Source organism: Bombyx mandarina, chromosome 16 (assembly GCF_030267445.1).
Source record: "Bombyx mandarina strain Sakado chromosome 16, ASM3026744v2".
Taxonomy (NCBI): Eukaryota; Metazoa; Arthropoda; class Insecta; order Lepidoptera; family Bombycidae; genus Bombyx; species Bombyx mandarina.
The window spans coordinates 4676134-4703604 of NC_143222.1; the positions used below are offsets into that span (position 1 = coordinate 4676134).

The 27471-nt window shown below is 40.1% G+C and overlaps 2 protein-coding genes across 2 annotated transcripts in view; one reads left to right on the plus strand and one right to left on the minus strand.

Moving 5' to 3' along the window:
- Flo2 (flotillin-2) overlaps window positions 1-27471 on the plus strand; it is a 419882-nt gene that overhangs the window by 148324 nt on the left and 244087 nt on the right. The window lies entirely within an intron of this gene.
- Window positions 20350-27471, minus strand: part of LOC114252887 (glucose dehydrogenase [FAD, quinone]) — a 30672-nt gene continuing 23550 nt past the window's right edge. The window contains exons 3-5 of the mRNA XM_028187566.2: window positions 25204-25663; window positions 23766-23911; window positions 20350-23061 (exon numbers count right to left, since the gene is read on the minus strand). Coding sequence (XP_028043367.2) covers window positions 21607-23061; window positions 23766-23911; window positions 25204-25456 — 1854 coding nt within the window. The 5' untranslated portion in view covers window positions 25457-25663 and the 3' untranslated portion in view covers window positions 20350-21606. The remainder of the gene's footprint in view (window positions 23062-23765; window positions 23912-25203; window positions 25664-27471) is intronic.

Here is a 27471-nt window from a genome sequence, read left to right on the forward strand (position 1 = left end):
CCGGAAACCTTTCCAGTTTCACTTGGACAGGTAGGCGAGCAAAGGCTCAGCCAAATAGTTTTGTGTTCTATTTGTCTGGGCGCTTTATATCTATAAAATATGTTAATGTATGTATGTCAATGTTTTGTATAATTTGTTCCTTAAGATTGATTTATTTTGCTCATTTCGGCCGCGAAATATTCGTGCGTTCTGCCTTTGAATATTGAGACACAAGGCAAGGAAGGAGCTAGTTCAATCTTCTACGTAAATTAATAATTAATTAATTAATACCGCTCTTCACCGGCGATTTTTTTTGTTTTATGTTTGATATGATGATGATAAGCTAATTAAAATGTTGTATCGGTGTTTCGTGTAGTAAGTCTAGTGAGAACCGATGTAAAACTGGAAACATGACCATGCATTTTAAATGTCATATCGATTTTGTTATGGATCCTAAAGCGTACGCCTAAAAATTAAAGTGCGGTCAAAAGTTTTATTTATCTTTTGCTGAATTATTTTTTTTTGGATTAGCCAGAAACACTTAAAAGACAAGAATAAGTTACCTGAGACCTTGTATAATATTAATAAAAAGTTACAAAAAAAAAGATTCAGATCGTTAGGAGACCAAAAAAAAAAAATCGAATGATTCAACACGAAAGTACGTTTTTCTGAATCAAATGACGTGCGTAATTCTATGACGGTGCATTCTGATGTATCACGGGTCATTTTAACAAATTATCGTTACATTTATATATCGTCTTCTCGCATTAAAACTGTATAATCTCAAAAATTACTAATTTTACAGGAGAGTGTTTTAAAGGTTTAACATGTGATATTTTTAATATTAATTATCTGTCTATTAAAGTAAGATAAAATTATAAATTAATTTTGTTAATAGTAGCCAAAACAGGTAAAATATAAAAAAAAAACTAAAACTAAACTACGCTCTTTTGACAGTATTTATGTGAAAAATACTGGTGATACCAAATGATTCCGCATATTATCTCAATTTCGAATATTTTAGGAAATTGTACACTTTTAATGCGAAAAGACGATATGATTTCGTGCATCTTGCCGAAAGAACAATCAAAGAATAGCTTAATAAAAATTTTAAATGCATAAACAACAATTAAAAATGATATTCGGGTCGGGGGTCGCGGGTTCGAATCCCGCCAAGGGAAGATATTTGTATGATAAATATAAATGTCTATTCCAGGGTTATGGATGTATATTAAATATATGTATGTGTACAATAAAAATCTTACATTTATTTCCGTTATCTGGTACCTGTAACACAAGTTCTTTATGAACTTATCACGGGACAAGTTAACGTGGCTTGATTGTTAGTAAATATTTATTTATTATTATTATTTATTTATACTATCGTTTATCCTGTAACTAACAAATAGTACCTATATTGGTTTTTTAGAGATATTTTATTTGAAATGTGACACAGAAATAAAACTATCACGAAATAGTATTATATTAATACATTCGTCAACCATACTTTGTTTAACTGCAAAGAGATAGGAAGTAGTCGAAGATCTTGACGTGCTGATGATGTAGTGTGAAGGCTGCAATTGTTCCATCGCTGGTCACCAGCGGTAACAACAAAAAGAAATTCTTTCATCTAGTGGGCGACAAACCGACGGTCCGAATTTTATTGTTCGGAACTTTAATGTATATATGCAAGCATAACTTGAATTTATTTTTAGCGAGATTCAGGTATCTGTCCAATATCTTGTTTTCTATTAAACGGCATTAGAATAAATTACCGACCGCATAATCCATGCAATTATTCGGCGATCATAAATTTGGCAAACTATAAAAATTAATAGGGCTCAAGCTAATTTAGAGACCACAAAATCATATTTAATCACAGTAAACGGGACAAAAAGCTTTCCTATTGACGTAAATGGAAATAACCAAGTTAATAATAGTTTGTAATCAGTGTATAATAAAATAGTAATTAGTTAGTAATCATCTATCTACGCGCTAGGTCGAAGGCAATAAAATGTCCCAGAGAAAAAATATCATTGATAAGACATCTGGTATTAGGTACGTGTAGCCGAAGAACTATGGTATCTTACGGGATTCCCAAATCGACATATCCTACTTCCTACTAATATTATAAATGTGAAAGTTTGTAAAAACGTATGGATGTATGTTCGTTACTCTTTCACGCAAAAACTACTGAATGGATTTTGATGAAACTTTACAATAATATAGCTTACTCATCAGAATAACACATGGCTATAATTAATAAAGATATCGCGTGAATTATTCAAAATATAACGATAAGTGTCTCAAGTAAGTAGGAAAAAATCTGTCATCTACGAGATATTCTGGCTTGCAAAAATTGTTGGAGTAGATAATGTATAATGGAAATGTTTATCTTAAATAGTCCTACATAAAATCCCGGGAGAGCATATATCTATCTCTTATATGTAAGCCATTATCGTCAAAATAGTGAACCATAAATATAGTAAAAATTGACAATTCATTTCTAACCCATATTTGGTAGTAACAAATTGATACTTATATTAAAAGAAATAAATACTTTTATCGCATCTGGTATTTAAAGTAGTTAAACTTTGTCATTTACACTACATTATTTGGACAAATATTTAAAAAGTTATGACTATAAACTGAGTGCGCTATATTATGAAAGATGAAGAGAGAAAATTTTATAATTGATCAATAATAAATTACGGTTCCCGAAGCGAAGCGAGGCCGGGTCGGTAGTCTATTAATAATGCAGTTAGTATTAATGACGTCATTAAGAATGAACGTATATAATGACGTTTAAGTGGAAAAAGAAGCCGAGGACGCACTAAGCCAGGTATTTGCGCCGTCTAATTAATTGGGAGTGTTCGTGTATTGTATTGTGAATAATCAAAGGGCTGGGAGCTTATGCATAAGAGCTATGCAACACACCTGTGTTCTGACGAAGACGCCTTTAGGATATCAAGTATTCTGAGTACGTACGTAGGGTAGACCATGTTTATTGTTTATATACGTCCTGAACGCGGTTTTTAATCTTAATCTTAATAAAGAATGGATCTCGTACGGTCGATAGTCTTTCGTGACGCGGCAGTCAGGAGCTTCTTTGCTTGTATAATACGCCATATTGATATGAAATTGCGATAAGAAGTATTTAATTTTGTATTAATCAACTCTCCACTAGCCGTCAATAAGTTTCTCTATACTTAGCATACTTACGTACTTCTTAGCTTTTCCAATTAATTGAAAAATGTTTCAATTAGTTAAGAAATAAATAAATCAAAGAGAGAATTGTGCAATATTAAAGTTTTTATTTTGAAGTACCAGGACATCATAAAACCACATAAAACATTAAATTAAAACATAACAATAAATCCTGTTCTGGATTCGTTCACGGTATTATTTTGCTGGGGTTGGGGAGGCAAAGATATGTTCTGCTGTTAAGCAGTCATGCATATTAGTTTGGATGCTGGGACAACAGTAAAGTACTATTCAGACTTCGTTCTCATGTCTCAAGGCGGATGTCGGTGTTGATGTTCTGATGCCTACGAACATCGCTAACCACTTAACGCCAGGTAAACCAAAGCAGTAAAAATAATAATGCTATAAAGAACCCATATGACATAAGCAACATAAGACGTAAGAAAAATGTTGATAGCTAATTTAAAAATTGCGAGTCTCGTCGAACCGTCGCTTTGAGTGTTTTATAGCCATAAACTTTTTAAAATCCTTTTAACCTTTTTTTATTAAATCCTTGCTAATCCAAAAGGATTTAAGAAAATTTATAGCTATTTTGTTGCTCTACGCAACCTAAACGGATCTCGGGAGAATACTGTCTACTTGAACAGCAACTCTTCTTCGTTTCAGCATGCTTAGTGTGCCAAGTCCGCAGGGTTGAACCAGGAGCGTAGCATCTTCTTCGACGAGCTTTTGACTTGTTTATGTATTATATACATATGTACTAAAAATCTACATATACAGTTTTTATTTCATTTTCAAAAGCACCGCGAGCGGATTCGGTGTATCCGACCAGTGACCAGACATAGTTTTAGCGGCGGCGGCTTTGCTTTATCCTTTGCCCGGGGCAAATGTGTAACTAGCGGCGGCTACGATAAGAGTGTTAACGTGTCGTGCCGCTTTATCAAAGTAGTGTTATGATGCTACCTTAAAATAATTTCTTATAGAAACTACTTAGAAGGAGGTACTTGCCCTTTGAGACAAGGTATGGGCTGGCTAAAGATTTTCATGCCGGGGGTAGAGTTACTACGCCTAATTCAGGACGAGATACTAGGAGTGATGCCGAGAAGTACGGCTGTGTTTTTCGTAAGGTTCCCCCTCAGGACGCCGGACCGGCGGTCATCGACGCCACGACCACCAGCCCTCTCGGTCGGCAGGCTATCCGAAGCCCGCCTAGATGGCACCGGTTACAATGGATCGAAAAAAAAAAAATTTTTTTTCTTTTTACTTAGTAGCTGCCAATTAATCATCTCTAACAAAATCATCAATATCTTTTGGGGAAACAGTCTCACTGCCTATTATAGTGTTAACTAATAACAAGATTTTTCTGTGTTCCGTAACAAAAGCAAGGTACCGTAAAAATAAGTCGAACTCGTCAAGGAGCTTGGCGCGAAACCAAACCCGTAACATCAGCACGCTGAGTTTCTCGCCGGATATTCTTAGCAGGTCGCGATTCCAATTCGGTAGAAGATGCTTTTGGGAAGCAGCTACTTTTGAGCTGTTAGGTTTCCTTTGGACGCGCTCGGACAACTGTCAGCAAATCCTGCCCCTCTCGACTGGGCCCGTGCTCGCCCATCTGTCCTGGCGTAACTGGAAAGTTTTTTGGGACAACAATAACCCTAACCATCCTAAAAAAATTAACTTCAAATAAAATCAATAGTTTTAGTACAAAAAGGTTTCGACTTTGATTAAAAAGAATGCTGATGCTCTTAGAATAATTTTTTTCCCTACCTAAGCTAAGAGCCTTGAGAGGCTATTTCAGCGTAACCTTAACTAGTAGGTGAGCTCACGGGGCTCAAACCTGACGACGTTGCTAACACAAGCTCTAGCAAGAGCCGTGCTTCGCAGAGTCTGCCAACGGATCGGAAACGCGACCCACGGAGAAGATCCGGCGAGAAACTCAGTGGGCTGTGTCTGAGGGTTAATTTACTCGTCGAGCTCTTCGTCGCAAGCGACGGGTTCGACGAGAACGAGGACCAGTGCTTGAGGTGCCAAAAAGCACCGTTAGTGGGTCGGGAGGATCCGAAAAGACATGTTTGGGGCGACGCACACTGTATTATTATCGAGATCTAGCAGAACTTAATTCAATCTTGCGTGAATTTATCTTTTTTTAATTTTACGTGTCATAAAATGTTAATATTAGATGTTATTTCGTATTTCTAAATAAATAAATAACATTAATTATTAATAAAAATCAATTATTTCTTTATTTTCTTTAAAAATATTATTTTTAATACTGCAACTTTGTTCTAAATACACAAGAAATATATTTTACACCCCTAAATATATTCTAAAGACTAAAAAAAATTCGCATAACCTTCTACCCATCTTCCTCCGTCGAGTAAGTTTCTTCTCCCATGTTCTATTTTGCACTGTTGATTTGGAAGATAGAAGTGGATCTGAACCTATCAGGAATTGGATAAGTACGTCTCGATTGGTGTTAATTCTGCTTGTTTTCCTGCTGAAATACTCGCGATTCCTCCTATATTCCTTATTGTTCGCTTCTTGAGCTTCTTCTGCTAATTGGTCCAAAGGTAAAACGCATGTCTCAATTACTTCTTTTGAGTGTGAGAGGATTTTGTGTATACTAGAAGGCATGTAGTACCAGGAACAATGAATGTACTAAATAAAGTTTTCTTGTCTCTTCGGCATATGTCTTGTGCCTCCAAGATAACAGAAATGTTTGATTAAATTCAGATTGATCCCTGTTATGTTCGCTTACATTTCTCCCATTTAGATTGTATTTTTGTTGTAAGACTACTTATTAACATTTGAAGTGATCTTGGAGGGTTTCTACAGTTCTCTATGTCATAATCTTCTTCTAATATATAAAATTCTCGTGTCACAATGTTCGTTCCCATACTCCTCCGAAAAAACCGCTTGACCGATTCTCATGAAATTTTTTATGCATATTCAGTAAGCCTGAGAATCGGCTACTATCTATTTTTCATACCCCTAAGTGATTAGGGTTGTCCACCCCTAACATTTTTTTTTTATTTGGACTTTTTTTTTGTTATAATGAGGTATTATGTGGTTGAATGAGGTTTTGTTATTTTTATTATATATTCCCTCATCGTTCACAGCACTACATACCTCTTTCACTCATTTACCACATCCTTACACACTTACAATAAGTTAGGTTTTTTTTTGTACACTAGAAATTCCCTAGAAATCTTATATATGGCAAAACAATGTTTGCCGGGTCAGCTAGTATTGTAGTATTTTTTCAATTATAAGGTTATTTTGACCTTTTTTTATTACTTGGAAACCATATATTAAAAATATCTCGCCTTTTCATTGCGCTGAAAACAAAAAAAAATGTATGAGCGGGGCAAATAGGAGCAAGGGATTCCAACTAAATTTCAAAGAACATTAACCGTAGAATGCTATGACAGTGATTTCCCGGTGTATACACTTGCATACATTTTTAAAAGTCAACACTAACACACAAAAAAATTTTTTTTCAAGGACTACAGCAAAAACGTTATTAATTAATAACATTTCAATATTATAAGGTTCAAACTTACCTTAACGTATCCTCGATTATATAACAAACGATAAAAATGACCAATTATAGCACTTTAAACGACAAGAACAGACCTGTTCGCATTCTGCAATAAAGTAAAACTAAACAATACACTCGTGCTAGTACGCATAAGCTATGTTTCGAGACTTCCCCTGTGTTGTATGGTGTTACACACTTATTAATTTTATTTAATATCGGTTATTTAGTTATACACCTGTGTAATAAAGGGAGTTTTAGGAATATTTAGAGAGTATTATTTTTTAATTAAGTTCTGCTAGATCTCGATAATAAGACAGTGTGCGACGTCGACTGCTTTCCATTCTGTCCGCAGGATCGGGAATGTGCTCTTAGAATAATAATATTGTATTTTCATTAAAGTTATACCAAGTAAAGGTCATTTAAATACTGACTGACGTCATTCAAAGATTTCGGATAGAATTTGCGAACAGTCACTGAATACGAATGCTTTCGTTAAATCCATTTTGTCGAGTTAATGTAATTTTATTGTCGACTCTGATACATGTTGTGTTTTCATGATACGATTTTTAGTCGTTACGTGGAAATTTATTTTGATTAATGTTTGAATTAGAACTTTTCAATCGATCGATTTTTGGATCATAATGAATTTCAGCAAAGGGGTTCCTAATCGAAGAGATTAGTATTTATTGTCGTTTGTGTTTTTGAAGGCACCCGGCAGAGCCGATATTTGGTCCGTGAGGATTTGGAGAAGGATTTAGCGGCTCACCGCTAAACCCTTCCGTCCATCCAATCCAAGCGTCACCTAATATATTGGCAATGCCAAGGCGCAGAAGGTAGAGACTGTAGTCTCGATAATCTGCAACGACATGTCTGATACTAATCCTGCGCCACTAATTCGGGGCCAACAGCAAGTGCTCAGCGAAAATTATGTGTTCTATCGGATCCACGTTAAAGTTACAATTGTGGCCTACGCAAGGCGTCACTTTCCGGCTGACGTCATAGGGTTTGATTGCTTATGTAAGTCCTCGGTCATGATTCACTAAACCCGCGAGAACAAGTCAAATCGCTTCTACAACGCCTTAACATCGCCACGTCCTAAAGTTTTCATTTAATATGCGATTTTGATTTGTTTCTTCGAAGTTCTTAATAAAATTATACAGCGCGCGAAAACTTCTGAAATAACCATTTTAACCATTTGTAGAACAATAGAAACTGAACGACGCGCAAAAACGTTGCAAAAGAAAGAAAAAAAAAAAAAACTGTACAAAAACATAAATAATTCGCGGAACAAAAAAAAATACTACCAGTATTTCTTATGGAATTTAATTGATGCTAGTTAAATAACGTTCGTGCTCAGAGTAGCCTCACAAAAAGTCTACTTGAAGCGAAGAGCAGATTTATTGCCTTCAAAAGCAAACAAGACTGATTGCTTTCATATTAAAAAGAAACCGGATCGTATCAATATTGTATACACCGGTTACAATTATTAACCCCGGTTACAATTATTAATTATTAACACCGGTATTATCTTGTTATTATTTTGTTTTGACTAACTATATTATTTTGTTTGCTTTTCAAAAGTGGTAAAAATAGTTAAACGTAACCCCGTGGGTACTCGTCGAACTCGTCAAAGAGTTCTTTTTTTTTAATTGCTTATATGGATGGACGAGCTCACAGCCCCCTGGTGTTAAGTGGTTACTGGAGCCCATAGACATCTACAACGTAAATGCGCCACCCAACTTGAGATAAGTTCTAAGGTCTCAGTATAGTTACAACGGCTGCACCACCCTTTAAACCGAAACGCATTATTGCTTCACGGCAGAAATAGGCAGGGTGGTGATGCCCAGCCATGCGGACTCACAACAGGTCCTACCACCAGTGAAAAATGTGTGAAGTTCAATGTGAAACCTAATCTGTATCTCGCCGGATATTCTCGAAACAGCTACCCTTGAGTTTCTAGGTCGCCTATGGACGCGCTCGGCCAGCTGACAGCAAATCCCGCCCCTCATTGCAAAGTCTCAACTCTCCCACATGTTCTGGTGAAACTGGAAAGGCCAGCAAACCATCCCTCCTAAAAAAAGGAGAGTAATCTGTAAAGAATTCCAAACGTTCTAAATAATCTGTACTAATATATAAATCTACAGTGGTTTTTACGGATGTTCCGTTATAACTCCTGAACCATGCATCCGATTGACTTGAAACTTGGTATCCATTTAGAAAATATATGTACTTAATGGATAGGTTAATATTTATATGAGGGTTGGATTCCCTACACCAGTTGCGGGGGCGTTAATGATGAGAATCTTTGTGGGGGTGAGAAATAATAATGTTAATTTTAAATGCCCAGCGAAGCGGACGAGTACAGCTAGTATTGTATAATGACAATAAAAAGCGCGAGATTAAACTGTAGAAGTAGTTTTAATTAAGAAAAAAAATGATTAAGAATTTCATATCTGACGAGAGTCAAACCGCATAACTTTTACTCAGTCCGAGCCACGTGTAAGGAGACACTTAATGTAATAATTACTTATTATATATTTTAAACTTATAAATCGAGAGTCGAGACCATTAATTTGAATGTACATAGCAAACAGTTTTGACTTCTTTTTTAAAAGGCATAGTATTTTTTTATTTAAGAATCTTTTTGCAGCCATCGCTCAAGATCTGTGTGTAAATAAATTGTAAGTAACGGTTATCACTATAGTAATGAATCCTAAATGTCAAGTGTTTGAGAAACTGATTCGAACACTTCAAGGAATGACAAGTCGTTGTGTATAACTGTTTTAAATTGAACAGTCATTAATGAAAGTATAAAGCCGAATAAACGCTGGTTGGGTGAAATGGCGATAGGTCTCTGCAACAGCATGCGATCGTAGAATGCACCTTAAGCTCAAGGTAAAATATCTAGGCCCAGAGCTGCACAGTAATCTGGTTACACTAAAAAAAAATATTAATATTTATCCTAGTTCTTCCTTGTATTCATGATTCTGTGCAAACTGGAGATATTTTTTTTTTTTTTTTTTCCTACCTATGCTGATAGCCTTGAGAGGCTATTTCAGCTTCACCCTAACGTTAGTAGGTGAGCTCGCGGGGCTCAACCGGAGAGTTGCTAACACTGACCCTAGCAAGAGCAGTGCTTCGCAGAATCTACCACCGGATCGGAAACGCGACCCACTGAGAAGATCCGGCGAGAAACTCAGTGGGCTGTGTCTATGGGTTAGTTCGCTCGTCGAGCCCTTCGTCGCAAGCGACGGGTTCGACGAGGACGGTGACCGGTGCTTGTGGTGCCTAAAAGCACCGTTAATGGATCAGGAGGATCCGTAATGACGTGCTTTGGGCGACGTCGACGGTTTACCATTCGGTCTACTGGGTCGGGTATGTAATTTCCAGCGGCTACGATGAGAGGGTTCTCATGTCGTGCCGCCTTCTCAAAATGGCGCAGCGATGCCGACTGTAGATACTTACTAAAAGAGTCGAGCTCCAGGTCGTCGTGGAGATCCACATTCCTAAGGAACCAAGGCGCTCCGACGGCTATCCTGCAGAATCGTGATTGAATAACCTGAAGGGATTTCAAGTTGGTGCGGGCTGCGTGAGCGAACACTACGCTTGCATACGTCATGACGGGGCGTATACAAGTTTTGTAGAGAGTTACCTTATTGCGGAGGGACAGTTTGCTTCGACTACAAAGCATTGGATAGAGTCGTCCTAGAATAAACGCGGCGCGGTCGCGTACCGTTTTTATATGGGGACGGAATGTCATCCCTCTGTTGAGGGTGACGCCTAGATATTTGACCTTCGAGACCCACGGAATGGGCTGGCCAAAGAGAGTGATGGGACTAACGGCGGAGGTGTTTGCGCGCCTACTACGGAGTGGGATGCTCGAAGTGATGTTCGGAGGGCGACCCCTTTTGAAGAGCACCGCTGCGCTTTTCGTGGGGTTGATGTCTATTCGCCACTTCCGGAACCACTGTCCCATGGTGGCTACTGCGATCTGGAGTCGCCGATGAAGCAGCGACATCTTCCTACACGAGTAGTAGATAGCCGTGTCATCGGCGAAGAGCGCTAGATGGGTCTCCGGAGACCGGGGTATATCATTGATATACAAACTAAATAATAACGGGGATAGCGCGGAGCCTTGCGGGACTCCGGCGGTCAGTTGACGGGGACGAGAACGATTCGACAAGAAGTCTCGTATGATGAGCACGAGTCTGTCTGGCACTCCCATGTTGTACAGTTTATAAATTAAACCGTTGTGCCAGACTTTGTCGAACGCCTTCGCGATGTCGAAGAAGAGGGCGCCGGTCGGGATTTGTTTACGCCTATTTAGTCCTATCAGAATGTGCTCCGTGAGGCGGTGCACTTGTTGTACGCACGAGTGTTTAGAGCGGAATCCGAACTGTTCGTCAATGAGAATTTTGTTCGCGGTAACAAAATCCCAGAGGCGTTTCCTAAGGAGCCGTTCGTAAATTTTTCCTATCGTCGAGAGGAGACTAATCGGACGGTAACTAGAAGTTTCGTTTGTCGGTTTGCCCGGCTTATGTATACCGATAACGTCCGCTTCTTTCCACACCGCGGGAAAGATGCAGTGCGTCATAGCGGCATTTAAAATTGTAGCCAACATTGCTATCAGTTGGACTGGCAAAAATTTTAGCGCGCGGTTGTGGATGCCGTCGGAGCCGGGTGCCTTCCTAGGTTGGAGGTTGTGGATCGCGTCTCTAACTTCGTCAGTGGTAATGGGGGGTAACGCGTCCGAGGGCGGCAGGGAAACTCTGCGCTCGACCTCCCTGTCGACTAACTCGGTGTGTTCGGGGTCCGCGTGTTGAGTGCTGGTGGTGCACTGCTCTTGCAGTGCATCGGCCAGCAGCTCAGCCTTGTCATCGTCATCGAATGCCGGTGGTTGGCCTGAAGGGCGTATGAGGGGAGGCATAGTAGCGGTAGTTTCGGATTTGAGAGTCCTAGCTAGTCGCCAGTATGCTTGGTGGGAGGGCGCGAGTTGTTCTAGATAACTATGCCAATTATCGTTACGCGCGTCGCTTAAGCGGGAGTGGACTTCGCGTTGTAGACGACGCATCCGAATCCGGTTTGAATGCGTGGGAAGACGATCGTAGGCCCGGATTGCCGCGTTCCTAACTCTTAAGAGATTCCTAAGATCGGGGGACAGTCTGATGCGGTGGAAGCTGTCCTCCACATCGACTTCTTTTGAAGATCTAATGATCGCGGAAGAGATGTGATCGGTAATGATGTTTATGGATTCGACGGTGTCCTCGGGGGATGGATTCGAATCCGGGCCGCAAGGGAGGATTGGCGGAGCGGCTTCGGCTCGGCACGTGCCCAGCTTATTCCAATCCACCATGGTCCTCGTAACAGTGACTGGGTTGTGAGGGCGACCGAGCTGCATAACGACAGGTCGGTGGTCTGAGTCGAGCTCTGACATTGCTTCGATGGAACGCAAGCGCAGAGTTACGTTCCTAAGCAATGCCAGGTCTATAGTGCTCGGACGGAGCGCGATGTTATACGGATAACATGTTGGAGTTGGGGGACCGACTATTTCAAAGGTGAGGTCGTCTATAAACGCGTCGAGACGCCTACCGTTGACGTTTGTACGATGGCAGTTCCACCTAGTGTGGTGGCAATTTTGATCGCCTGCCAGGATGACAGAGTCTCCCATGCCGAACAGTGACTCGATGTCACTGCTCAGAAGGGGCTTGTCCGGGGGGAGATAAACGGATGCGATGACGATCGGCTGGTGTCCCGTCAGCGAGATACGGCACACTGACGCCTCGATATGTAAGAGCGAGGGAGTATCGAGAGGGACAACGTGCAGGGCCCGTCTATAGTAAATGGCAGTCCCGCCTTTGGAGGCGGTGAGTCTGTCATTCCTAACCATGACGTAGTTCGCGACTTTCGGGTCGCGACGCGAGGGCTTCAGACAGGTTTCCTGCACTAATAGAATATCTACAAGATTATCGCGGAGGAATTCAAAAATTTGATCGCGTTGCCGCGCGAGTCCGTTAGCATTATAGAATGCTAACGTAAGGGAATACGGTTTTTCTCTACCTTTTTGCGCCATTGATTATCGGTAAAGATTTTATAACGTACGCGACACGGACTCGTAGACGTCCATGTGATCGAAAGCGGCCGCGAGCCGCTGTTCGGGGGTTACCGACCTACGTATCGCGTCTGCGAACGATCGCAGACGGTCGAAGTTGACTGCGGTGACGAAGTCACGCACGAGCGCGAAGTCGTTGACGGCAGAGGGTTGCGGGGGACGGAACGCGGGCGCGGGGCGAGGTGCGAGCAGGGGCTGGGGCGCGGGGCGTGTCACGAGCGGGGGCGGGGGTGCGGTTTCCGTTCCCGCCTTCGTATACGGCAGCGGTTTTTTCCACGCCGACACCGTGGGAACTGCAGCCGGCACGAAAGCGGGTTTCGGCACTGAAGGCGCCGAAGTCTTTGGGCCGACGGTTCGGGGGGCTGGGTGGGTCGGACGTTTTCGCGGAGCCCTAGGACATCCACGGTAGTTCGCGGGGTGCCCTTGCTTAAGGCATAGGACACAGCTTGGAGGTTCGGTCGCGGTTTCCCTAACACGCGAGCAATCTAGTGTGGCGTGGTCGCCGAGGCACTTTACGCAGCGGGGGCGCGCGTGGCAATTACGAGCCGAGTGGCCGTAAAGCTGGCATCTGTAGCACTGCCCGGGAGTGCCACGTCTATGGGGGGCTTCAATTGAGATCCCGGATAGGCCGCAAATTGTCGTGAGACATGCGATCTTCTTTTTGGCCTCCGGGGTGGGTTCTAGCGCTACTAGAATCATGTTGTAGGGCTGTTTGCCCCGCCCACTGTGCATCCGGTGCACACTAACTAGCGGGAGGGACTGAGCGGTCAGATCCTCCTTAATGTACTCGATATCTAGCTCTTTTGGGACTCCGCGTATTACTACGCGGAGCTCGCGGTCCTCCTGAAGAGCATAGGTGTGAAAACCTATGTTCTCCTTTCGGAGGTATGAAGAGAGGGCCCTATGGTCGCCCGGCGTTGCGACCTTTATCTGAATCCCATGCGCGACGTTACGCGCATGGGTATAATTAATTTTATTTGCCTGAAGGGCCTGGGAAACGCGGTTCCACGCAGTTTTTTCCTGGAGAATCAGCGGGGGCGGGGCAGCTACTTTAGGAGCGGGCGCGGGTTTGGGACGCGGCGGTGGGGTTACACGGCGAGCGGAGTCCGACTCCGGTGTCACGACTACCTGCGGGCGGGAGGCGGTCGCGGATTTAGTCTGCTTCGTCGTGGAGCTCCGGGACTCCACGGCGCGAGTACGCTTTTTACCGCGCGTTACGGTTTGGAACCCATCCGAAGTTCCAGGCTGAGGGCTTGACGCGGATTCGAAATCCATCTCCGATTCGGTATCGGAGCCTGAACTCGAAACGATCGAGGTCGCGACGGACGAAACGCGCGATGACGTAGTCGACGCGGGCGCGGGGGTGGGGGTAGCGTTAGGCGCTTCGTGAGTCGCTACGTCGGAACGTGCGCTCGAACTTGACGCGGCGGCGGGGGGCGCGCGGCGTGCCTCCGAGGCACGTTTGAAGTACGCGGCGACGGACGCGGGGGGGGAGGGATTGCCACGGGCGGCCCTAAACTCTAGGTACTCGGCCCTAATTGACGGGTACCTATCCCGGAGGAACCCGACAATATCACTAGCACAATCTTCTTCCATTTTTCGGTCTTCTTGCCCGGGGGGGGCGGCCCCGGGACTTTTGTTGAACTCGCCGAAAGGCGAGGCCCCGGATAGGATTTGTAACCCCCCTGTGCTGCAGGACAGCAAGGAGCAGGGGGGGGGAATGCCTATGCCGTGAAAACGGCAATCGGCGGGGAAAAGGAAAGGAACCCGCTCGGGCTGTATAGTGCTACAGCAGGCAGAATCGCGAGCGGGGGTCTAGTCTTGAAAAAGACTGTTGTTTTGGGAAGGGTTAGGAAATCGCTAGCCTGTGAGTGCCACAGGAAGCCTGAACGTAGCGATTGGTTTTGCCTTGAAAAAGGCAGTTGGTAAGGGTGGGTTCGCGGTTACAAAACTTTAGCGCACAAAAATGGACTCCGAGACGCAAATCGCAAGCGACCAACGGATCGGCACGTCCGCACTACCGAATTGTACGCACGATGTATTCACGGTCACTACACTGTCGAGCACAACTGTGAGTTCAGAGACGCAGCTCGCAAGCGGGCCACGGATCGGAAAGCACGTCCGCGCACGACCGAGTCGTGAGCGAGAATGTTTTGAGATATTTTTCCAAAAATATTAAACATTTATACGACTACGCTTGGAAGGGTACCACCATACATTACCGTACAAATGTCGCCCCGACAAAAAATATGTTGACAGAAAATTAACCGGAAAAATAATTAAATTTTTTCTATCATACATTATTTCAATAGTTCACTACCTATTCATTTTGTAAAAATATATATAATAACACAGAAAGTACCTTTAACTTAACTAAATCACTTCTTTTATTATTTAATTATTGTCTATAATACCGTTGTCTGCTATTATTATCATGAGTCTATATAGATGTGCACTGTGGGCCTAAATTACTATAGCGACTTGGCATTTCCCTTTACTTAACGATCATTAGATCTGTCGTGCTGTATGGATCTGAATGTTGGGCGACGAAAGTAAAGCCTGAAAAAGAAGTGCATGCGGAAGAGATGCGAATGTTGAGATGGATGTGTGGAGTGACAAGGATGGACAAGATAAGGAATGAGTACATATATCAGGGGAAGTGTGAAAGTAGCCCCGGTGATTGACAAATTAAAGGGCGGACAGTTAGCGTGGTATGGACATGTGATGCGTTGAATTTCATCCCGATTAAAAATTGTAAGGATTCGTTGGATTATTTCTTAATCTTCAAACATGGTCCAAACTAATTGTCTCCGGGATTCGGGAGGGTCAATGCACGACCTAATGTGTTTTGGTAGATACTAAAAAAGTTAATGGAGCTCTCGAGAGCGCGATCATTAAACTTCTGTGGAAAATAACTAATGTAATTAGTACCTTTTTAGTGTACGGAGACTGGGCGATTAAAAATGAATAATCTTTTGTCGTAACGTCATTGTAATTGCAACCTGAAGAAAAAAAAACAATGCTTTTAGCATATAAACACGTTTGTCGAAAAAATGGCTGAGCGTTGAATCCATTTTAAATTCTTAATATGGCTCAGTGACGTAAAGAGATAAGCCATCTTATGCCAATTTTTTTTTGTTGTTTGATACAGTCGCATAAACAAGAATTCCGTGTATCATTTAATGCTATAAATACAAAAAAGATTCCAGCGAGGAAGCATCTCGAACTTGTTTCTAATCAAGACGATATGGCCGTATTATCCCGCGAACATCGAACGAAACCAAACTAAAACAAGGCGTGAATTTAAAGTTGCAAATTAAATCATTAAATAGTCATATATATTCTAGAATGTACACTCGAATTGCATTTCACTGTATTTATCTAATCGAGAAGTATTTCATTATAAATTTTACAATTTTCCGGAAAATAAAATCAGTACTGGTGCGAATGGGGTGAATTCAATGTTGTTTTTATTGCCTTTGTAGGTAGACGAGCATACGGTCCACCTAATGTTAAGTGGTTTGCGTCGCTCATGGACGTTGCCAATACGAGGGGCATAATCAAGTCACTGCCTACATTATACCCATTAAACGCTCAGGTTTCATTGCGCAATACACATGACTGTTTGTTATGTTCTACCGCCCTGTCTAATGCAATCTTCATTATTGGGAGTTATGGAGTTTATATTTCTAGATGGCTATTTTGAAGGAAAAGTTAAATAAGCTTCCAAAATCTTAGCAGTCATAGAGCGAATAGAAAATAGACCTTGAAACTCATGTCTCAAGGTGGGTGGCGGCATTTACGTTGTAGATGTCTATGGGCTCCGGTAACCGCTTAACACCAAGTGGACCGTGGTGAGCTCATCCACCCATCTAAGCTTTATTTGTTCTTCGATCCAGACGTAAACTCCGCCTTCGATTAAAAATGTATCTAACGTTTCTCCTACCTGATCGTTGGTAGTTGTAAACTCTAAAGGGCTATTCCAACTACGCGCGAGCTGGTAAATGAGCTCATAGGACTCAACATTTAATAGTTGCGTTTTGCTTTGACTGAAAACCTCCTCCGTCTAATTTGGTATTAAAATTGTCATATCATTGACATGTCAGTAAGTTATCGAAGGCAATCAAACGTAATAGGTCGGTCTATATAAAATAGATTGAAAATACAGGAAAGTCATCAATAAAACGGACCGTCTCGATCTTCGCAGCGTATTCCTGGCACACTTTTACGTACGGAATAATAAGTACGCGACTGTAACACACAAGATCATGACCCCTGACGTTGACTGAATCGTAAAAGGTGGCCATGGATGAACTTCCTATGATCTTGGAGTTCATATCATTAGTCTATCTCAAAGCCCAATCATACGGAACCGACTTCGTTCTTAACTGGGTAGGAACAATTTTTAATGTATTATTTATTTTATAATGTGAATTTTATACAGAATCCTGGTTATGGCAGTAATCCGAGAGCTTGGGAACTGTAAAATACCACAGAACCTTTTCTGTAAGTTTAAATTCAATAAACAGACCGTTTTTCCGTTTTCCAGAGATCTATCGAAACAGGTTAATCCTAAATCTGTATTACGTCTTTTAACATCGATAATTAATTTCAGTCCAAGATGGTCGTGCCTTTTAAGCTCTATTCAACGCAGTTTGAGGGAGGATGTAAATTAGAATTTTTAAAAACGCATTCTTAAATATATTTTTTCTGGATTTATCAAGATACCTATAAGTTATACTGTATAAGTTCCTACTTCTTTTGTATTTTATCTTGTATATTTTTAGTATTTATTTGTATTTAATCGTATATAAGTTTATCTTATAGGGTATTTATTTTTCACATATGTATTTAAGTATATATTTTTATGTAAGTTTATTAAGATATAGCACCGTCTAGTTAACTTATTCGTCTCCCTGCAAGGTTGCCTGGAAGAGATCGCTTTCAGCGATAAGGCCGCCGATTTATATACCGAATTTTGTTTTATTACTTTACTGTGTACATATTAAGGTGTTATATAAATAAAGAGTTATTATTATTATTATACCTCTACAATTCCTAATAAGAGTATATATTTGACAGTTTGGTCAGTCGCAAATATGTAAGCCAAACTACAACGTAGACTACACATATTTCAACGCCACCTTCGAATGCCTTAAAGGCAATAAGAAAATAGCAGCATTACTTTTATTAAAAGAACATAATTTTACTAATGCAGAAAAGCAGGAGCCTATTAATTTGTCGCGCCTTTGTATTCATTTCCCTAGAGATAATCAAGCAATCAACTCACCCGTAGCGACTTGCAATTCAGGCACAGATTCTAACTACTTAACACTAAGTGGATCAAGTTCACCTGTCCATAAACAAACAATACGAAGTATCTATAGATAAATTTTATTTCCTTCAAGGTTGGACTATAACTTTCCTCGTGGGATGTCTACGTAAACTCTGTCACGTAACAAAAACAATTGCTCATTGATATTCAATAGTGTTTTGCTTTAGTACTCTATAGAGGGTTTTGAACTTTCATTTTGATTTACCCTCTTTAGGACGGTAGGTTTAAATTATGGTTTATTGAATTTACTTTAAAACGCGTCTGATTACAGCCCACTCTACAATGAAGCAGTCGCCAATATGTCCGTATATATCCGTAATATTAAAGTCGCAAATAAATATATGAAACGCCTGATGCATTCAAAGTGACACTTTAATTAATGTTCATAATATACCAACCGCATTGCCTTTCGTGATCACTGCGGTCTCGGAGAATTGTCGAGTGGTGGACAAGGGCTGTCGTTCGCTGCAACAGAAGCCAAGGTTCTGCAAAGGAAGCTATTGATGTTAGTCTTTGGATCTTTCGTACATTACGCGATCACCTCAAAACAATGCCTGAGAGTACTCTCCATATAACATACGGTAAAACACAGAAAGACACGAAATCCCTCCATATACCCAGAAATCCCAGATAGTGTAGTTCGATAGACGCATAGACAAGTAACAATTCTTAAGGAAATATGTACTTTTACGATGAAGAAATAACATCGTGTAACAAAAATCTAACCAGCAATATAAATTTGTGTAAATTACCTAATTCCTTTTCGGAATTCTTTCTCGGCATCATCTAATCTCGACGAGGCATAACACATCCCATGCTGAAGTGTTTCATGTTGAGCGTATCTGATTGCACCAATGTATCGGCGAACCCATGATATTTTCAGGGTCGTGGGTTTTCCTGGCAATGGAGCCAAATTAATCGAGTTTGCAAAAAGTGATGACGCCATACTACGATTATAAATGAATAGTAATTGAAACAAAAAATCATCTATACAAAGAAACTTCCGTACATTTTTTAAATCTAAAGTCGATCGTTTTCGTTAATTTCAAACATGACTGACTTATAATTAATTATGTTTTTATCTGTTTTCTGAAATGACTTGCAATTAAATTAATACTGTGTGTTTTTTTGACGCAATAAACGCACGTCACATCACATTCTTAATTGTATACATTAACCAGAAAATCTATTTTATCCTCTTTGGTAAAACAAATAAGGGTTAATAATAAGCGCGATATCGAGCTTTTGTAGTGTCAGTCAGCCTATAATAGCACCATCCCATTACTTCTTGTGGCTGTCCTGGAAAGGCGACTAAGGGAATCACAAAATAATGGATAGCAGCATTCTCCTATTTTTATTTTATTTTTTTCCTACCTATGCTGATAGCCTTGAGAGGCTATTTCAGCTTCGCCCTAACGTTTGTAGGTGAGCTCACGGGGCTCAAACCTGACTACGATGCTAACACGAACCCTAGCAAGAGTCGTGCTTCGCAGAATCTACCACCGGATCGGAAACGCGACCCACTGAGAAGATCTGGCGAGAAACTCAGTGGGCTGTGTCTGAGAGTTAATTTACTCGTCGAGCCCTTCGTCGCAAGCGACGGGTTCGACGAGAACGGTGACCGGTGCTTGAAGTACCTAAAAGCACCGTTAGTGGATCGGGAGGATCCGAGATGACGTGTTTTGGGCGACGTCGACTGCTTTCCATTCTGTCCGCAGGATCGGGAATGTAGTTACCGGCGGCCACGATGAGAGGGTTCTCGTGTCGTGCCGCTTTATCGAAGTGGCGCATCGACGCCGACTGTAGATACTTACTGATGGACTCTAAGTCCAGGTCGTCATGGAGGTCGACGTTCCTGACGAACCACGGGGCTCCGACGGCGAGTATTAGATCAGCGTACTAAGATAGTTAACCGATATTTATTGGTGATAAAACCTATCAGCCAGCACAACTAGTTACCAACACTACCAACAGTCTTGTGTTTCGGTTTGAAAAGTGCAATAAGCAATAAAATTTAAACTTGGGCTTTACGTTTCAAGGCGTATACCGGTATGCATATCATTATGTCTATGAGCTATGAAAACTACATTACACCGAGTGGTCTGTGAGATCGATCGCTTACCTGCGCAGTAAAATATAAACAAACAGAGCCTATGTAAGGCTTAAATAAAACAATTAATGAGCAAAAATTTTATTTCATTCGTAAAACAAAAATAACAACGCAACAAAACAATTTAACATATTATTATCACGAAACTAAATGGTGAAGAACCTTTAGATGGCATCAGAATTAGTCCTTTAAGTAAAGAAAACATACGCGTTATGGCAGTGAAAATAAATATAAAATAATCAAGACTGTCTGGCATAGGTCCGAGACTGCCTATCAACAACACTTGACAGCCAGGCACTCACTATTAATAAAACAATCTAAAAAGTAGTCGAAAGGGAACTTAATTCAATTAAATCAATCATTCATGATGTTTGTGACATGTTAATGAATTAAATCACTAGATATTTAAAAACTAATAATTGATGCATTTTTTTTCTCGTTAAGCGGAACATCAATCACAACACATGATGTCATATATAGTTAATCGTTGTGTATTAGTGAATGATTTGTGGTCAGGTAATTGCTTATTTTGGGCCTAAATGACGTCGTAAGTCGTCACATTCAGCCGAACTATGTAAAATGCGGCATTTTTGAAAATTAAGCTGGTCAGTCCCATTAGAAATTACGAATTTAGTACGTATTTCATATTTCTTAAGTTCCATAATTGTAAGATCACTCGCCGTAGTTGTTATGGTTTTAATTCTAGAATATTCCAATGTAAATATACTGCATTGTAATCTATGTATAATTAAGCAAAGATACAACAGCTAAGTACCGTTTTCTTCTGCATCCGTCAATCGATTTTCGTTTTCTTTGTTAAGTAGCTATTGACCAGCCTTACTATTAAAAACCCTTTCTTTACTTCCTAAACTTATGATCAATAATAATTTCGGACATACCCTAACTTTTCTTTTCAAAATTTCAATAACATTTAAAATGAAAATTCTTCAAACTTCAATGAAGTAACGTAATATTAAATAAACGACAGATATACTGAAATCTCTGATTATGCCTAAATAGTTTGGATATTTTTTAAGTGATTTAACAAAACCTTCAACAGTTTTTGACCAAGTGACAAGTTGTCTCTTAAAAAATGATTCGATCTTTGTGTCTTCGTCTACATATTGTTCTTTACGATATTACGCGTAGTTGGTAGTTTTAACAGGGTTTTAATTAAACAATCCATGACAAGACATTCATATTCACAACTTAATCTAATTAACAAACGTAATAGCTAAGTCGTCTTTGGAACAAAACTTAAACAACATTTAATATTTACAAAAAATGTTACTGGTAACTGAATTCGACACTAGACTACTTTCTTAATGTCACCGTTTATTCAACCAATCTTGCTTTATCATATCCGAACCTTTTTCACCTATCATTATAACAGCAGCATTTGTATTCCCACTTACAATAGTGGGCATTATACTTGCATCTATTACTCTAAGTCCTTCAACACCGTGAACCCTCAGTCTCGGATCGACAACTGACTCTTTGTCCCAAGACGGGCCCATTTTCGCTGTCCCACACTGATGATATATCGTCATCGAAATTGTCCTTACTTGACATTCTATATACTCATCAGACATAAATTGGAACTGCTTGCAATTTGGCAATGGCTTGTTGTAAAGTCTTGATCCAAATTGTCGAAAGGGTGATGCGTTTGCGACTTTAACAGCGATTTTTATCCCTTCGACGAGTCTCGCAACATCTAGTGCATTTTCGTGATATCGAGGATTCATTATTGGATAATGAAAGGGATTCGAACTCCTTAATCTAACGTAGCCTCGTGTATTTGGACGGAGCAGTAAGGGCATGATCGTCCAGGCATCTTTGTTCGCAATAGGTTTGTATACTGTATCGTATAATTCATCGGTAAGTCCGAGAATTTTTCTCACGATTTGACCGTTGTCAGACGAAAATGAAGCTGGTGCCATATGAAATTGTATATCTGGCCAAAGTCCGGAACTATTTGCGTATTTGGTGTTAACAAAAGCAACACCTTCTAAACCGCCCAAAGTAGTCATTGGACCTCTCTCATTGACAACATAATTCATCGAAATAGGAAATGCTTGGAATCGATTCTGAACTATAGCTACAGGCTTATCGACTAGAAATGTAAGACCACCGACTCCAACGTGATCTTGTAAATTCTCACCCACTGGTAAATCTTTGATCACCTTAATACCCACATCTCTCAAGTGATTTTTCGGTCCTATTCCTGATAACATGAGTAGTTGGGGACTATTTATAGCACCCGCGGATAAGATCACTTCCTTTCTCGCATATACAACTTTTTTTACACCGTGCTTCACAAATTCCACACCGTACGCTTTCATGGTCACTGGATTTATGAGCACTCTTGTTGCTTGCGAATTCAATGATACGTCTAAATTTTTTCGTGTTCGCACAGGTCTTAAGAAGGCCTTTGCTGTGCTACACCTCGAACCGCGTCTGATTGTTCCTTGGGCTATCATAAATCCAGTTTGAATAGCTCCATTAACGTCCCTGTTCTCGTATCCTATTTCGACTCCGGCTTCAACGAAAGCTGCGACTAAGGGTGTTCTCCATGGTGCTTCTTGGACCGTTAGATATCCTCCCGTTCCATGATATTTGGTCTTAGCTAAATAAGGGTTCCTGTTGTCTTCAGACTTGATGAAGTATTTGAGAACATCTTGATAGCCCCAACCGGGATTTCCAAAAGACTCCCACTGGTCGAAATCGTGACTGTTTCCACGAATATAGATCATGTAGTTGAGAACACTCGATCCCCCAAGAACCTGAAATTTAAGGCAATATTTTATAAATTATATTACTGTCATTCTGTTTCGCGAGTATTACTACAAGGACGTTAAAATGTATGTAAATATTATGTAATATGTATTGTCATGTTTTAAAGGAACTAAGGTTTACTGGAAGCGCCAATATAGTTTTAGAGTGTGTTACAAAATAATACTTTGCTCGTATTTTTCGAAAAGGAGCTAACTTATAAACATCTAAACCTTTGTGGATATAGTACATACGTTTTATAGTATGTCATTTAATTTCAGACTTTATTTATAGGCATTGAAGAAAAAGGAACTAGTAATTTTTGCTGTTTTAATCCAACACTGTCAATTTAAGTTAAACTAATAGATTACCCGTTACAAGCTTAATATCAATAAAAATAACGTACATTGTACTTTCATTTTTTTATTTCTATTTAGCTTCACTTGTAAAAAAGTAAATGTAAGCTATCTTAAAATTACCAGTGTAAGGGTATTTGGAGAGGTTATTTTTTTAGCCGGGACTATATCTGCGATATATACGCGAAAAAATTGAGCTGCTTATCGCACACGGTCGTGAGATAGTTTCGTGCAATACAATTAAGATTTCGATCCCATATGAACATGAATGTGAACATTCACAAGGCAAATATTCATAGGTAAACTTTTTTGGGCATTAAAGCAGCAATAAAAAGATATGTAAAAATTCTGCAGCCTACCTTGCCCCTAGGCCAACTGCACCTATGTTTCTTGAAGCCCAGACAAGCGTATGGCGTCGGCTCGGTCTTGTACTGCCAGTCCAGCTTCGTTAGCTGCAGATACCCTGCTAGCGAAGGGACGTCCGTTATTTCGTTTTCATCGGGACCTGGAATTGTAACATTACCTCCTTAAGTTCATCATCATCATCATCAACAGCCACAGTCGTCCACTGCTGGACATAGGCCTCTCCCAATCCACACCACTGAGCCCGGTCTACGGCTCTCCTCATCCACTTCTTGCCGGTCATCGCTCGGAGGTCATCGCACCGCCTATCCAGGCGGCGTCCCACGTTACGTCTTTCGCTGCGCGGTCTCGACTCGAGAACCTTTCTGCTCCAGCGATCGTCAGTTCTACGGCATATATGACCAGCCCACTACCACTTCAGCTTGCTGATTCTTTCCTTAAGTTAATTTGTATCAATACGATTGATAATGCATGCACATGTGACTCAATCGTTATATTGCAAAAGGAACGAAAACGCTACTTTAAAACTCATGTAAATCAGATGAAATAAAAACAATATTTTTTGTGACTCAACTTGATATCATGGTCAGTAACAATCATAAAATTGAGTTTCAATCGTATGACTTAATTTACCCAATCACTATCACTCAATTGGGCCATAAAGACCAAATATAGGTTTCCTCGGGGTCTATATAAAAAAATTCTAATTTTTATATAGCGTGTTAAGAAAGATTATTTTCTTTAATTTCTATTTTGCCGCGTTTCAATTGTTGGAAAAAGATTTCAATGGTAATTTAGAATTTTAAGAAAGCAGCAGTGACAAAGGAAATAAAACGAACCAGACCATGAGTTCGTACACCCGTGGGTGCATTAAAAAATGATAAGGTTCATAATTCTGTATAAATACATGCATATGAACAATTTCAATGAACACTAAATAAATAATAAATCAAAAAACTTACAAACTACCAAATATGCTTCGTTTATTGTTTTCATTATATCATATCAGTAGCGACATTTCAATATGTGTAAGAGGGAAGTGAGCGGAGAAATGGTATATGATAGAGGAGTATGGAAGGAGAAAACATATTGCGCCGACCCCAGGTGACTGGGAGAAGGGCAGGATAATGATGATGATGAGTAGCGACATTTCAAATCTTCTCCTTTTTTATTGCTTAGATGGTTGGACGAGCTCACAGCCCACCTGGTGTTAAGTGGTTACTGGAGCCCATAGACATCTACAACGTAAATGCGCCACCCACCTTGAGATATAAGTTCTAAGGTCTCGAGTATAGTTACAACGGCTGCCCCACCCTTCAAGCCGAAACGTATTACTGCTTCACGGCAGAAATAAGCAGCGTTATGGTACCTACCCATGCGGACTCACAAGAGGTCTTACTACCAGTAATTACGCAAATTATAAAAAAAACTTACCACTTTCTAACAAGAGAACGTTCCAGTTATAGACTTCGGTCAGTCGGTTTGCTACAACGGCCCCTGCCGAGCCGCCCCCGACCACTATGAAGTCATACTCTCGCCTCGGTTCCTTATCCAGCACCTTGGATTCCGGATCATACGAGTTATAGTTGTGATAAGTCAGCGCCCCAAGCAACAGAGGTATTAACCATAATCCGGTCACACTGACAGTTTTCAAGGCCGTGGACGCTAGAAGGACGTGCACACCCATTTTCTTTTTAATCACAGTTTTTCTTTTGTTGCCAGTATCTCATTACTTTCTTGTTCAGTTTTGCTTTTTCCAATGTCGAAGGTATTTGTATTGGTCGAGTCTGGTGGTTTACTTTTTTTCATTTGATGGAATTTTGTGGTTATATGCCGCAGCATGTTACGCGACATCGCTTTCTTGTTTGTATGTAAAATGCTGTTGTTGTTGCATCTGAAAACGAAAAAAAAAAACTAATTTTAATATTGGAATAGGAGATTCGGAAACACTGCGAAGTGAAGACCAATAATGCTCATAAAATTGTGTGTATTAGCCGGCCGGCCCAAATATTAAATTATTATTATGTTGCTGAATGATATGACAGCATAAATTATTTTGTTCATTCCTCTATTTCAATACTTCAATTAAATTGATAACTATTTTTGCTACCATCGGCCGGTCTACATAATAACGAAACATAAATATATAAAAAATTAAAAGTCAATTAGAATAAGTAGTTAACTGAAATTGACGAGTGTACTCGTCATACATTACTTCATAGTGCAAAGGCAAGAATTTAGTAGACAAAAATTTAGTAAAAATTTGTGATGTTTCTTTATTTAAAATATAATTTGTATTAATTGAAATACGAAACATATTAAAAAAAAATTGAGGGTAGATGGAAATAAAACAAAGAAATATAATATTCAAGATTCCGGCTGAAACCGATTTTTCGTGACACGGTTACGTGACACTTTCAAAACGGAGCGACACAGTTAATTAGTTTTTATTAGAATAATAGAAAATCCGAAGACGTACGGTGACATAGTTACTTGTTTATATAGAGAGAGTGTCATAAATGAGACGTATCGAAAACTCTCCCGGTTTAGGTCGGTTATTGTTCTACCAACAGGTTCTAGGAAAAAAATTCAAACGACCTGACAAATATGTCTATTTTGTAATCTGTTAACGAATAGACTTCCACGGTGAAGGAATAACATCGTGTAATAAAAATCAAACCCGCAAAATTATAATTTGCGTAATTACAGATGATAAGAGCTCTTGTGAGTCGGCGTGGGTAGGTACCACCACCCTGCCTATTTCTGCCGTGAAGCAGTAATGCGACCTTACTGAGACCTTAGAAATTATAACTCAAGGTGGGTGGCGCATTTACGTTGTAGATGTCTATGGGCTCCAGTAACAACTTAACACCAGGTGGGCCGTGAGCTCGTACACCCACCTAAGCAATAAGCAATAAAAAAAGAATTGTCGTACTACTATTTTTCATTCCAAAATCAATTTAATTTATTTTGTTTCAGGTAATAACAGCATTCAATAAAATCTGATAGGAGTGATTTGTAGCAACGGCTAGCCATAAATTTGCTAGGCCACTTCTTGTTTCAAGTAAGTTCATGTTTTACGTTAATTCGCAATCGAAAATAAACGTGATTAGTTCACAAGTACTTTCTCTAATATCACAATAGACCTTTGACTATCACATCAACTGGTATTTTTTTATTTGAATGCATTGTTGAAAACATACGGTTTGCAATCTCAGTTTCTCTGTTGTAGGTGGGTGGCATGTCATATTGGAAGTCTGCGCCGGTAGGTGCTACAAACCTACCTATCTCTGCCACAAAGCAGCGTTTCGGTTTGAATGTTCGGAGACTCGGATCGGCCGTACAATTGAGACTCCGACCTTATAATTTCACTAAACAGCAATTGGTTGGGAGCTCATTCACTGGCCGAAGTGATAAAAAACAACACTGTCCTTTTTTTCGGGTACAGCAGAAATATTTAACTATAGTAATTCAACACAGGACATGTTCAATTCTCTATCATGAAATAGTACATTTTTTTTATAAAAAAGAAAAGCGACATGAACAAAGTACAGAATGTCATCGAATACTATGAAGTCACTTAAATATGATTCATTAAAAATTACTGGTTCGTTCTTGATAAAAATTTAGTTGGGAACACGAGAGAAGCATTAGCTTTCAAATAAATAGATAACTCATCAAAATTGTTTCGTTCTTAAAATA